Source organism: Typopeltis vanoorti, chromosome 2 (genome assembly GCF_054136105.1).
Source record: "Typopeltis vanoorti isolate ZY-2024b chromosome 2, IOZ_Tvanoo_1.0, whole genome shotgun sequence".
NCBI lineage: Eukaryota > Metazoa > Arthropoda > Arachnida > Uropygi > Thelyphonidae > Typopeltis > Typopeltis vanoorti.
Genome location: NC_143550.1, coordinates 129,299,475 through 129,314,595, shown reverse-complemented (window position 1 = coordinate 129,314,595; position 15,121 = coordinate 129,299,475). Strand labels below are relative to the sequence as shown.

Genomic DNA, 15,121 nt, shown 5'->3' with positions numbered 1-15,121 from the left:
TCCATGTATCTGTTATTGCAATATCTCCACCTGGGTGATACCTTTGCAAAGTTATCACTCAGTAATTCAACTATTTCATCTACTTCAGTCATATCTCTACCTTTGGTATTCATCAGAATTATTCTATTATTATTAATAATTATTATTATTATTATGTGACACTTCCAAGGAGTCCAAAGACTCACTGAGGGAGGGCACCTACTCTACAACTCTCCATCCATGAACTCAATCCACCAACTATAGCGAACCGTACATCTACACCAATGCCATCTACTGTCCACCATTATTACTAATATTTTCACAGACAATCACAAAACATCCATGCCACAGTGGGATTTGAACCCGCAGCATTTTGGCTGGAGAGCAGATACACTAATCACTCAACCAACCAGGCCGGCCTATCATAGTCATTCTTCCTTTTACTTGACACCTATCAAAAGAATCTTTAGGATTACCTTCGTTTTGCCCAGCTAATTTCCTTTTGTATTCTGATATTACCTTTCTTTCCATGCTATACCAATAACCCTTCCAGCCTGTGCTTTGTATCTCTTATCATGCACATACCGATGACCTCTCTCTTAATTCCTCTGCACACTTTTTTTTTCCCTGCTCTTGCTTATTAATGGTATCACTTTAAGTTCCACTTAATTTATCTTCCTGCTACTACTTCCTTCAAACATACCTTGACTATTTCCTATGCACTATAAACATGCTACCCCTGCAGTTTCATGTGCTCCAAGGAGTCTCCCGAGTTTAATTACCAACTCTGTAATTTCATGTATATCCTTTCTTAACTGAACATTCCACACCTTCTCAATCATGTCCCTCTTCCCTTCTATCATACACTATGAAAATTGCATTCCCTCAATCTGTCTTCATATTCGACATTCCAGAGATCAGAAACCACCTTTTAGTTGTCTCTAAACGCTTTCCAACATCATTCCATCCTTTTGAAAGCCAGGTGATCAAATCTGGCAGAGTAATCTAAGCCTTATACAATGGAATCATAACATACTTATTTCTGCAATGATGTCAGTCCTCTGCATCATTGTCAGAATTTGTTGTACTATCCTCACAATTTTAGAAATATGTCCCCAAAACTTCAGGTCCTTGTCCATCATCACTGCCAGATCCTTCATCTTCTCTGACTCTAAGATCTCTCTTGCACGAATTGCATAAACTGCATTCCATCTATGCTTTCCTAATTTTAAAACTTTACACTTTGCAACATTGAAGTGGTAGCCCCTCTCATTTGGCCATTTGGCCAGTCTATTCAAGTCCTCTTGCAAAGCTACAACAACTACTCTGGTCTTTATAGTTCCTCTCAACTTTGTACATGCAAACAACTTCATATCACCATTTAAATCTTCCCTGATATCATTAATGTATACAAGTTAAACAGCAATAGTCCCAAAACAGAACCACTGAGGCACACACCATTAGTGACTTTCATTTTCTGAAATATTGTTCTTTCATATGTGACATGCTGATACCTATCAGAAAACCAATCTCCAATCTAGCACTAATTTATTATTCAACTCCAACCCCATCCTTTTCAATTTATCCAAGACTTTTGCAAAATCTAAACATACTGTGGCAATCTATCAAAGACTTTTACAAATTCTAAATATACCACTGTGTATGAATCTCCCCAGTGTAATGCATTTGTCATCTTCTTATAATAAGCAAGTAGATTTCTGAAGCATAGTTCTGACTAACCTCTCTAACACTTAATCACAAATCCAGATAATACAGAGATGGGTCAAAGCTTTAGTCTTATCATCTCCTTTCTCAATTGTTCCTTTTTCCACTCCTTTGGAACATTGGCCAGTCTAAGACTCATGTTAAAAAGGTACATCAGTGCTGTTGTTAACTCACTAGAACATTCTTCAAAATATGCAGGGATATATCATAAAGTCCTACAGCCTTATTTCCATCCAGTTTACTCAGTTCCTCATATGCCTACTGTTCACTCATCATCAGTGCTCATATCCCCTTCCCAGCACACTCATGTTCTAAATGATATCACATTCACAAGGATGAAATACCTTTATGAATTGCTTATTTAATATCTCATTAAATCATTCACCAATCAGTATCGTCCTTCCATAATCATTCTTTTTTCTACTCGCTGTATCGAAAGAACTCTGTGGGATTTCTTTCAGCCTCATTAGCTAACTGCTTCTCATATTGAATTTGCTATCATTACCAAACAAGTCACTTTTCTTGCCTGATCTTTATACTTCTCATGTAAATGATTATTGCTACTCATCTTTATGCTACCTCCACAATGCCCTTTTTTCTTTCAGATTGCAGACCTGACTTCTTCATTCATCCCTTTTACACCTCTCTTATTTAATCTCCTAACCTTTGGAATCAGTCATTGACTCTACCAAATAGTTCCTGAGTAGGGGCCAAGCAGCATTGATCTCCTTCCCATCCAATTCCTCATTCCATGATATAGCTGCAAACCATTCCCTGAGCTTGTCATAATCACCAGCTTTATAGTTCCATATATATATATATCACTTTTTCATGGAAGTCCTCATATGGCTGGCTACCACCCAAGTGATCATTTCATAGTCACTTTAACCAACTAGAGTAAGATTTGATGCCTCATTTATAATGGCATCTTCTGATGAGATGATCAAATCCAAAATGCTTTTTGTGTTTATGTACATAACTCCATTGTTTATGGAGTTATGTTCAAAAAAACCATTGTGTTTATGAACATAACTCCTCCTCCTCCTTTTCTGGTCTGTCTTCACTAAAAACATCATATCCTTCCTTGCATTTCTATTTCTGTCAGAATGTCTTACTCATCCAATCATGTCTCTTGCTTGTTACAAATATTTTTGGAAAAATGAACTCAGTCAAAGGAACAATTTTGTTTCCCTTATTTCGATACTTCTAACATTCTTATACAGACATAATAGTTCACTTTTGGTTCTATGACTAGTCCCATGGACACTGCTTCTAGGATGTAGCTCCTCTGTACCTCTTCCCTAGCCATTCTTCTCTATCATCAGCAATCCTTACAATCCTCATGAGACTCACACTCTCTACACATCCCAGACCATCTCAAGCCTGTATTATCCACTCACACATTTGCTTCTAAATCCAGCATGCCCACTTCTCATGCAGTATCTACCTTTCCATCCTGATTGCTCTGTTTCCCTGTCTATCTCTTGTTCTTGCTATCTCATTCTCTTCATTCACACTACTTGTTTCTCTTCTACCTTATCTCTCTGCACTTCCATATTGCCTCTTATGTACTCAAATCTTCTATTCACTGCAGTCATTATTTTTCCTTCCGGTAATAGTCTTTCTAACTGACTCACACTAAAACCATTTAAATGCAGTCCATCTCCATTAGTCAGTTCCACCAATCTCTCAAATTCATCCTATACATTCACAAAATACACTCCTTAATCCTTCACAGCTCTGTGAGCTCATTCATGATCTTCACTTACTGACTACCTTTCCTCCCATACTCTCCTTAACAATCTCCTGATATTCAACCTCATGTTCTCCTTGTTCCCAACCAAATCATTTGTTCCTCTTCTACTCACTTACTGCCCATACCCAATGCCTCTATCACACTGCTCATTCATAATTGAATCCCCAATATTATTCAGTACTCTTTTGAATGGCCCATCTTTTGTTTCATTGTTTCATTTTTCCTCACATTTCCATGAAAATCCATAATTTTCTTCGTTTTACTTCTCATACTCTTCCTTCACCAACTTCACTTTCATCTCTTCAGTTTACTTTCTCACTGCTATTCGCACTGATTATCATGCCAGTCACTGTTTGCACATCCACTGTCTTATTGCATGCTATTGCACCCCCTGTTATACTGCACCACAACTTGCACCACTATCTTACCATTAGTGTCTGCATCATCTTTCTTGCATGTTACTGTACTGTCAACCCTGCTTGCTTCCTTAGCTACATTCATGATCTTCCACTCTGCCTTTTGCCTGATACTGCTCACATTCAAAAACAAAAAGAATGGAAACAGTAGGAGAGACGGAATGAGAGAGAGGTATGGGAATGCTAAAAGAGGAGAGAATGGAAACAGTAGGAGAGACGGAATGAGAGAAAGGCAGGGGAGTGCTAGAGGAGGAGAGAATGGAAACAGTAGGAGAGACTGAATGAGAGAGGTATGGCAGTGCTAGAAGAGGAGAGAATGGAATGAGAGAGAGATAGGTATGGGAGTGCTAGAAGAGGAGAAAATGGAAACAGTAGGAGAGAGGGAATGAAAGAGAGGTATGGGAATGCTAGAAGAGGAGAAAATGGAAACAGTAGGAGAGACGAAATGAGAGAGAGAGAGAGAGGTATGGGAATGCTAAAAGAGGAGAGAATGGAAACAGTAGGAGAGACGGAATGAGAGAGAGAGGCAGGGGAGTGCTAGAGGAGGAGAGAATGGAAACAGTAGGAGCGACAGAATGAGAGAGATAGGTATGGGAGTGCTAGAAAATGGAAACAGTAGGAGAGAGGGAATGAGAGAGAGGTATGGGAATGCTAGAAGAGGAGAAAATGGAAACAGTAGGAGAGATGGAATGAGAGAGACAGAGAGGTATGGGAATGCTAGAAGAGGAGAGAATGGAAACAGTAGGAGAAACGGAATGAGAGAGAGAGAGGCAGGGGAGTGCTAGAGGAGGAGAGAATGGAAACAGTAGGAGAGACGGAATGAGAGAGAGGTATGGCAGTGCTAGAAGAGGAGACAATGGAATGAGAGAGAGGTATGGGAGTGCTAGAAGAGGGAGAAAATGGAAACAGTAGGAGAGAGGGAATGAGAGAGGTATGGGAATGCTAGAAGAGGAGAGAATGGAAACAGTAGGAGAGACGGAATGAGAGAGAGGCATAGAAGTGCTAGAGGAGGAGAGAATCGAAACAGTAGGAGAGATGGAATGAGAGAGAGGTATGGCAGTGCTAGAAGAGGAGAAAATGGAAACAATAGGAGAGAGGGAATGGTAAGAAGTATAATGTATGGGGGACTCAATGATCCATGGTGTTCAAGATAGGATGTGTGAGGAGTGTTTGCTAAGAGGAATGATAGAAAGGGTGGCTTTGGCAGTTAAGAGAGGTGAAAGGGTGGATGAGATGATTGTAATAGGGTGAACAAATGACTTGAGTGGTGGTGTAAATAGGCCAGCAAGAGATATGAGATTCTTGCTTGAGGTGGCACGAAAGAAGACACAGAGAGGAAAGATAGTGTGTTGCCTAGGTATGATAATGATGAACTGCGGTAATATTGAATGACATAATAGCTAGAATGTGTGAAGAGAGGACTAGAATATGTGGACTTGGAGTGTGTTTGAGGACAGAAAGGAATTGTATGCAAGAGACCACTTACATTTGAATGAGGAAGAACGTAGGCATCTGGAGAGATTGCTGTTCTGAAAAAGTCAGTGTGTCCCAGGGAGGATGGTAGCAGGGATGGCCTCTTTTGGGAATGGGTACTTGGGAGAAGGGGGACGACATCAGGTAACACTGAGCCCATTGGAGTATAGAGGGGATAATGCCGGGTATAGAAACAACGGCATTTATATGCTATATATACTAATGCCAGGAGTATCTGGAATAAGGGAGAGGAATTGGTGGCACAAAGCATCAGCCGGACAAAAAATTATTGGGATCATTGAGACGTGGTTGACAGAAGAGGATATAATAACAGAAATAGAAGTCACTGGGTACAGCATTTTTCAGCAGGATAGGAAGGGAAAGCGTGGTAGTGGAGTACTGCTTATGATAAGTGATGACCTATGTCCTCTAAGAGTGGAGGCTTTGGAAGGAAGTGAGACAAATGTTTTTGAAAGCATATGGTGTGAGGTAGAGGTGGGAAAAAGAGGATATTTAGTGGGGTGTTGCTACAGACCCAGGAGTACAGAGGGTGGGGACCAGGAAATGTTTAGACAGTTGAGTTTGGCAAGTGCAAGAAGAATGATTATTATGGGAGATTTTAACTACAGTAGTATAAACTGGGGAGAGGAGGATGCATGTAGCAATAAGGGAATGGAATTTCTAGAATTCTTGAGAGACAAATGTCTTAGGCAACATGTAGTAGAGGAAACAAGAGGTTCAAGAGTTTTGGATTTGGTTATAGTATCAGAAAAGTTGATAATAACTGAGATGATATCTCTCCCACCAGTTGGAGAGAGTGAACATATGGTTTTGACTTGGAAAATGAATAGACATGCAGGAGTATCAAAGAGATGGGAACAATATTATAAGGCAGGTGATTATAATAGTCTTAGACGTCGACTTGGGGAAGTTTCATGGAAGGAGGAATTGGAAGGCCAGGATATCATTAGTGCATGGGAAATTATGAAAGAATATTTGTTAGCAGCAATGGTAAGTTGTATACCACGGGTGAACAGGAGGACACAATTTGGAGTAAAGTGGATGACAAACAATATTAAACAGGAATTGCATGTGAAAAAGAGGCTATGGAAGAGATATAAGGAGACAGGAGAAGAGAAGATGCATGAAGAGTATAAGACACAGGCCAGAAGAGTGACTATTATGGTAAGGAAGACGAAACTGGAATATGAGAGCAGATTAGCCCTAGGATCCAAAGAAAATCCTAGGGAATTTTTTAGATATGTGGCCAGTAGGAGGAGAAATGACTGTTGGTAGAATGATATTGAGGGATAAAAATGGGAATAGACTGACTGACTGACTGATGCAGCAGACAAAGTAGAATTGTTCAATCAACACTTTATTGGAGTATTTCATCCTGGAGGAGTCAGTTTTAATGCTAGAGGGATAGGGCAGGTTCAAGATTTAGAGGTACAGGAGGAAAGTGTGTTTCAAATACTGAGTACTCTGGATGTCAGTAAAGCTGTGGGACTAGATGGTATTTCACTACGAGTTTTGAGAGAAGGTGCTAAGGAACTGACAGTGTCTTAGACCTGACATTCCAATGAAAGTCTGGCTGCTGGAAAGGTGCCCACGGAATGGAAGGAAGATAAGATAGTGCCATTGCATAAGGTCAGTAGCAGACTGGAAGTGTCTAATTATAGGCCAGTTTGTGTGTCATCAGTAGTTAGTAAGATCTTGGAGAAAGTAGTGAGGGACCGTATACAGCATTGGGCAGATGAGGGTAATGTTATCTGTGAGAGTCAACATGGATTTGTGAAGGGGTGCTCTTGTTTTAGCAATATGCTAGCCTTTTATGATAAAGTTACAAGAGTATTAAATGAGGGAAAGGCATATACTGCCATTTTCTTAGTGAAAGCATTTGACAGGGTGCCATATGATAAGCTGATATTTAAGTTGCAGCACATGGGTCTGGATGTCAGATTGGCCAACTGGATTCAGGATTGGCTGTCCGATAGGTATCAGAGAGTTGTGTATGGTGGGGCAATTTCAAGGAAACAGAAGGTTACAAGTGGGGTCCCACAGGGCTCACTACTGGGACCTATATATTGCTTAACCTTTATATCAATGGCATTGTCAGTGGATTGCAAGGAGATATTCAGTTGTTTGCAGTTGATGCGAAGCTGGGAAGGATTATTAGTAATAGTGCTGATGCGGCAGCCCTGCAAGAGGATTTGAATAAGCTAGATAGATGGGCAAATGAATGGGGGTGTCGGTTTAATGCAGCAAAATGTAAGGTCTTGAGGTTTGGGAAACATTGATGGGATGCTGCATACTCTATGGGAGGAGTTATACTGGAGAAAGTAGGGGAGACAAGAGATCTGGGGTTGATGATTGATAGAAACCTGAAATTTAGGGAACATATTGCAAAGGTGGTGAAGGTAACACAGAGGATTGCTGCAATAATGAGAAGGACACTGACCTGCAGAGATAAAACAGTTATCATTCCGTTGTATAAGACCCTGATCAGACCACACTTGGACTATTGTTCTCAGATTTGGTCATAGGATTTGATGGGGATAAATTAACTCTGGAAAGGGTACAAAGGCAGATAACAAAGATGGTTTCAGGACTGTACAATGATAGTTATGATGATCGGCTGAGGGAATGTGGACTGCAGAGTTTAGTGGATAGAAGAAGGAGAGGTGATACGATTGAGACTTTTAAACTGTTGAGAGGTGGTTACAGGGTTGACATGGGGAGTCTTTCGCTTGGTTGAGCAGTGAGAAGGAGTGATGACAAGAGGCCATCCCTGGAAGTTACGAAAGGAAACTGTGAGCAAGAGGGTGTGGAGTGGTTTCTTTGCATAGAGGATGGTTGTACCAAGGAATGCATTGCCTGATGGATTGGTGAGAGCGAGATCGGTCAATGAGTTCAAGGAGTGGTATGATAGACTTTGTGTTTCTTAGCGGGGGGGACCTCCCCTCTATGAGTCTTGATAGACTTTGTTTCTTAGGAAGGACCTCCCATGATGAGTCTTTTGACTCCATGGAGGCCTGAATAATAATAATAACAACTCTAGTCCATATGCATGTTACTTCTTACATACCAATACTCTCTCATATCTCCTATTAATTCTCTCCACATAGATATCCTCAATGTCTCTCCAAGCATACATTTTACATTCACAGCATCTTACAATTTTTGAAAAAATCTACACTGCTTATATTCTTCTTTTGTGGTGATCTACATTTTACTGCCATTTTGCCAACTCTCAAAACAACACTTAAATGAACACAGAAATTAATTAATACACAATCTGAACTCAACCAAACACTACCTACAAATCACATCTATCACACAACAAAATTTAATTAGCAAACTGTTGATATTGCCACACAGCAAACATAAAATTTTAAGTTATCTTTTTACATCTCTCCTAATGATTGTCCTCCCATAGTAACAGCTGGTGACAACTTTTCTTTGTGCTGTTTTTCCCCACTTCTGTCCCTACATTTCAACTCTACCATCACATCCCTAGTCCTATCAATTTCATACAGTGCAGTCTCATATGTATAATAAACCTTGTAATCTTATAACCTTACACTTTGTTAAAAGCTATTATCCATATTGTCAGTCTATCCAAATGATTCCATAAGATTTCTACACCTTGATTTACTGTTGCTTTTAAGCAGAGTGTTTATTTCCCATTAGATTCTGTGGGCGGTGTCCAAGGTCCTGCCAGTTCTCACTGTTCACAGTTGTGATTGTAGATGTTCTTTGTCTTTCCACGACTTGTAGAAAGACCAAGATATCTATATGCACCAGGAACTGAAAGGGAATAAGTTGGTTGTTTAGGGAAAACTGATAAGGGCAACTGCTTTCAAGTGGAGTTTGAAGACAGTGAAGAGTTTATTGTTATTATTATTATTTTTTTTTTTAATGTTGACTGTTGAAGTGGAGGAGGAATGTATAAGGTTGGTGCTGTGTCAGAAACATGTATTTCAAAATTTCTGAAGCTTTATTTTTTTTGTATATTTTGTTCTTTCAAGAGAGGTAACCTGCATGGATAATAAAGGGTAAAGGTCTATGTATAAGAGGGAAAAATATTTTTCAAAAGTGTTAAGTTGCCATTCAGACGTGAAGTGAGAAGTAATGTCAAACTTACTGTGATATTAGAATTATTTAAAATTCAATATTTGATAGAAGACTTAAAATGGATAGAATTTTTAATGTTTATATTAGAAAAAGAGGTATGGCCAGTGATTAGAGTAAGTGATTTTGCTAATTGTTTGGGAATAGTAACTAATTGACTTTATTCACTTACTATATTTTTATTCTAAATTTAATTATTCAGATTATTTATTTTTCCATTTTTATTTGTTAAGATAAAAATATAGAAAAATAAATAATCTTAAAATTATTATTATTATTATGTGACACCTCCAGGGAGTCCAGGGGACTCATCGAGGGAGGATACGTACTCTAAAACTCTCTGTCTCCACCACTCAATCCACAAACTACAATAACTACAACTACCATCACTACACCAATGCCATCTACTGCCCACCACCACTGGTATTTTCACAAACAATCACAAACATCCATTCCCATGGTGGGATTTGGACCCACAGCCTTTTGGCTGGAGAGTGGATATGCTAACCCCTCGGCCATCATTCTACATCTTGGACTCTTTATATTTTTTATGAGTTATTATCATCATTCAGGACCTCCTTTGGGGGGGAGTCACAAAACTCATCATGGTGATCCCATCCTAGAAGCACAAAGTCTATCATACTATCCCTTTATATTTTTTATTAGTTATTATTATCATTCAGGACCTCCTTGGGGGGGGGGTCACAAAACTCATCATGGGGATCCCATCCTAGAAGTCTATCATACCATCCCTTGAACCCATTCACCAAAGAAACCACTCCTCACCATTTGCTCACAACTTCTTTTCACAACTTCCAGGGATGGTCCCTTGTATTCACTCTTTCCCCTTATTCTGCCATGTGAAAGAACTTGTTCTACCATATGAAAGTGTCAGTCCTGTAACTACCTCCTAACAGTCTAAATGTCTCAATCATATCACCTCTCCTATCTAGTTATTTTGTAACTGTCACATTTTCTTAGTTTTTTCCTTCTCTTATATAGGTGTTCATCTATTTTCATCTGGAGTAAAGAGAATTTCTTTTATGATAAACATAAAAGCGGTTCTCTAAACATAAGCATAACACAATGGTAATGGCAATTAATGTAAAGTCATTAGTTTCTATATACAAGTAGCCTAGTTGTGAATGTATTTCACATACTTTGTTTGCTTCCACTTGGATAAACAATAAAACAAGAATATAATTTCTTGGCAAGTTTATTATTATTATTATTATTATTACCCCAAGACCTCATGGAGTCAAAGACTCATCTGGGAGGTCCTTTTATCACACACACACACACACACACACATCTCATCATATCATGGCTTAAACACACTCAAACTCCTTGCAGACACCACACTCTCAGGCAAGGCATTCCAATCATTCACAACTCTGCACAAAACAAACCTGCCTTTCACTCCCCTACTCACACCCTCTTTATACAGTTTCCAGGGATGCCCTCTGGTTCTCCCCTGATCTCCCACTATTCTCTGTAGAACTTCTCCAGCATTGATCCTATAACAACCTCTTACCAACTTGTAGGTCTCTATCATATCTCCCCCTCTTCCTCCTGTCCACCAGACTCTGCAAATTACATCTTCTAAATCTTTCCTCATACTCGACATTCCAGAGGTCAGAAACTACCCTAGTCAGTCGCTTTTGGACCCTTTCCAACATCTCTTCATCATTCTGAAAACCCGGTGACCAAATCTGGGGCACAATAGTCCATGTGTGGCCTAATCAAAGCCTTATACAACGGAACAAGAATCTCCCTACTTCTACAAGTCAGTGTCCTCTGCATCATTCTCAGAAGCCTTTGTGTTGTCTTCACAATTTTGGCGATGTGTCCTCTAAATTTTAGATCCTTATCCACTATCACCTCCAGATCTCTTATTTCTTTCACCTCCAACAATATATCCTCACCAAGCATAAATTCTGCATCCCATCTTTGTTTTCCAAATTTTAAAACCTTACATTTTGCAACATTGAACTGACATCCCCATTTCCGTGCCCAATCACTCAATCTATTCAAGTCTTCCTGTAAGGCCACAAAATCTTCACTACTCTTCATGGTTTGTCCCAACTTTGCATCATCTGCAAACAACTGAATATCTCCATCCAAATCTTCACCTATATCATTAATATACAAGTTTAATCTACAATGGTAATATATTTTATGATTAATCCTTTTCCTTTCTCTATGCCATTGCAGGTTTAATGTCTTTGTCACTCTAAGTAGTTTTTGAGTAATTATTTTTACTGTGTATTACAAATAATGCATTGCTTTTCCTAAATTAATATTTCATCATCATTTTAAGAAATGAAGATTTCTCTGTTATATGAAACTTGGACACTCAATTTAGTGTTCAGGTTGCACTCATATTTACAGCAATCCCTCGATTAATCTACCCCCGATTAGTGTGTTTTCAATTAGTGCATCATTTTTTTTCAATACCCAAATTTGATTAGTGTGTCTCTAAAATTCAATTAGTGGGCCTATATACATCTTAACAATAAATGTTATAAATTTTAAAAATTTTCGATCTATACATTTTTTATGGCTAACTATTTTAAAAAATCACCAAATTTACCCCCAAAATTTATGTCATCTGCTTTACATAAATAGCATTTTGCTGATCATATCTCGTGCAATTGTTTTCTGTACTTTTTTATTTTAAATTATTTTCCTAATCTTTAATCACGAGTAAAAGAATTAGTGAGCAAAAAAAACAGAAATGTGAAAATGATTGGAAAAATAATCTAATTAGAAGAAAAACTTGAAATAATAAAGAAAAATGAACAAGACAAGTCTAGAGCAAAGATAGGAAAAGAACACAAAAATGGGTGAATCAACTGCTGAATACAAAGAGAAGGTAAGGCTGCTTGAAGTTTGTCATGTATGCAGCAAAAATCAAAGTATTATAATGATTGAATTAGAGAGACTTCTTTTTTTTTTACATGGATCGAAGATTGTAACCAAAAATGGATCCCGCTTTACACTGGCCTTATTAAATCAAAAGCATTGTCTCTTTGTAACCTGAAAAGAAAGGGCTATCAATGATGGAAAAGAAGAAAGATTCTACGTTAGTGCTGAGTGATTTGAGCATTTCAAAAAGAGAAATAGCCTACATAATGTTCTAATCACAGGCGAAGCTGCAAGTGCAGATAAGGAGATATCCAGAGATTTTGAAGAAAATTGTGTAAGAAAGGGACTATTGTGATCAACAAATATTTAATGTCGATGAAACCAGCCTTTTTTTTTGGAAGCGAATGCCTTCCAAGGCTTTTCTAGCCAGATCAGAGAAATCTCAGCCTGGTTATAAAGTCGCAAAGTCGAATGAAATTACTGCTAGCAATCTGCGAGCCATTTGGAAGCACATTCTTCCACATTGTGCAAATGATTTTAGAAGCTTTTTAAATGAATCAAAGTTAATTAAATCTCATTCTGAGAAGTTGAGTGATTCCGACCTGCTAAATTTAGATGCACAGCGAGAAGATCCTGAAGAATATGAAGAAAATTTAATCACTGACAAGCCCAAAGAGGTTTCATAGAAACAATTTGAAAATAGTTTTCATACAATCAAAGTTTTTAAACAGCAATGCTTAGAGACTGACCCTGGTGAAGAGAGAACCAGTAAAATTTGCAGAAGAAGCAATAAGGACCATACCATCTGTTGTATGAAAAAAAGAAACAGAATGCCCGCCAAACTACGTTAGCTCAATTCTTTGTTAAGAAGCAGAATAATAAATTTATATTATGAATATGTTTTATTGTCTTTCAGCTTCATGGTTTTCCTTTAACTAAGCCCTGAGATATACCCTAATTCTTTTATAAAAAAAATTAAGGGTCAAAAAAGAAATCTGAGGAACGAATTATACATTTTCCCATAGGTTATTATATTCGATTAGTGCATTTTCGATTAATGCGCCTGTTTTAAAGGCCGCATTAGGTGCATTAATCGAGGGATTACTGTATATTTGAATTATACTTTTAGAATTCTAGTGTATATAATAAAATTGGATTATTGAAATGGTATAGCTAGGTTTTTGGCAAATTCAAAGCTATGTTTATTTATTTATTTTTATTTTTTATTTTATTATTATTTTTTTTTTAGCATACCAATTTCAATAAATAGTAAAATATCCTGTCACTGGCATTTCACGCTGAGCCAATCTTGTACAGAGATAGTGGGGGTGTCCTCTCCCCCCGCCCCCTGCAAAACAAACAAATAATCTGGAGTACACATGTAGCTGGCATGCATAGTATTTTGATGATGAAGAAAGGATCAACTGATCTATCGAAGTAAATTAGAACAGTTTTAGAATTTTAAAACTCTGCAACATTTTTAGAAATAGTTAAAAAACACTCCACATTTTAGAAAATAAAAATTAGAATGATATAGCACATACATTTCTTTTTTGTTTTAATTTCTGTGAATTAAACCTTATTTGCACTTCATTTTTTCTGTTCAAATTAGGTTTATTTTAAATAAAACTTAATATTTGTAGTGTAAAAAAAGCACACTCTCATTTTTTTGTTCTAGTTTTATGTAACTCCTGTTTTAAATGATTTATCAGATAAAACATATGAAATTGTAATTTTTGGGAATGCATAACAAATAACAAATCTCTAATGCCTTACAATATAGGATTTGGAGCCCTTACCTCATGTAGGTGAAATGACATCACGAACTCTCCTCAATATATCAGCAAAAAAAGAAAGGGAGCAAAAGTATATTTTGGATAACAACCCAGTAAGTAAAAAAGAAAAAAAAAAGAAAACTGAATAATTGAATTACTCATATAATTTATATGTGTGATATATACATAATATTAAATTTCTACATGCATTGATATGTCTCAGCATATATTTATGTGTGTTTGAACCCAGTTAAAGACATTAAAATATAAAAATATGCTGACACGTTCAAAGCCATTAAATCAATTTGAACATCTGAAATGAGAAGTAACTAGACCCAACAAATTCTAAAATCTTAAAAGGGTAATGACCCTTCCAATAATGCATAACAATACATAAGTCCAAGTGAAGTATGTTTTGCATTATGGGATACTGAGGCAAATAATGTGAGGTTAACAGCCTCTGTATACTAGTAGCCTAGTCATTAAGCTACTTCACACTTGGGTAAAGGATTATACAAGAATATAATTTATTGTCAAATAATTTACTTTAGCCAAGTGAAAAAGAAGATAGTTATTCTATAAGAAGATAGTTGTGCAGGCAGCTGCAGAAAGATGAGTTAAATTTTATATTTCGCTGAGTTTTAGTTTGTGTAATGATTAATTTCTGTGTTCATTAATCTCAGACAAAGTGGAGGTGAGAGTGAAGGTGCTATATAGAAGATATGAAGGATATAATGCCATGAATGTAATGCATATATTTGAGGATATATTGAAAATGTCTGTATGAAGAGATTGAATAAGAGAAGGGAGCAAGTATGGGTATGCAAGAAGTATGACATGCATACCCATACTTGCTCATGGAATGTGTAGCTTCTTTGAATGTGAGAGATAGCAGGGAAAATGAGAGACCATGATAGAAAGCAAGATAGAAAGTAAAATATTGTGCAAGACTAATGGCTAAAAAAAGAGAATGAGACTGAAGGTAAGGGGGATAT

At 37.4% G+C, this 15,121-nt stretch overlaps 1 protein-coding gene across 1 annotated transcript in view; it reads left to right on the top strand.

Annotated features, from left to right (window-relative positions):
- The window catches only part of LOC150109428 (EF-hand domain-containing family member C2-like), a 396,984-nt gene that overhangs the window by 178,129 nt on the left and 203,734 nt on the right, over window positions 1-15,121 (top strand). Inside the window, exon 6 of the mRNA XM_090402356.1 lies at window positions 14,135-14,239. Coding sequence (XP_090258482.1) covers window positions 14,135-14,239 — 105 coding nt within the window. The remainder of the gene's footprint in view (window positions 1-14,134; window positions 14,240-15,121) is intronic.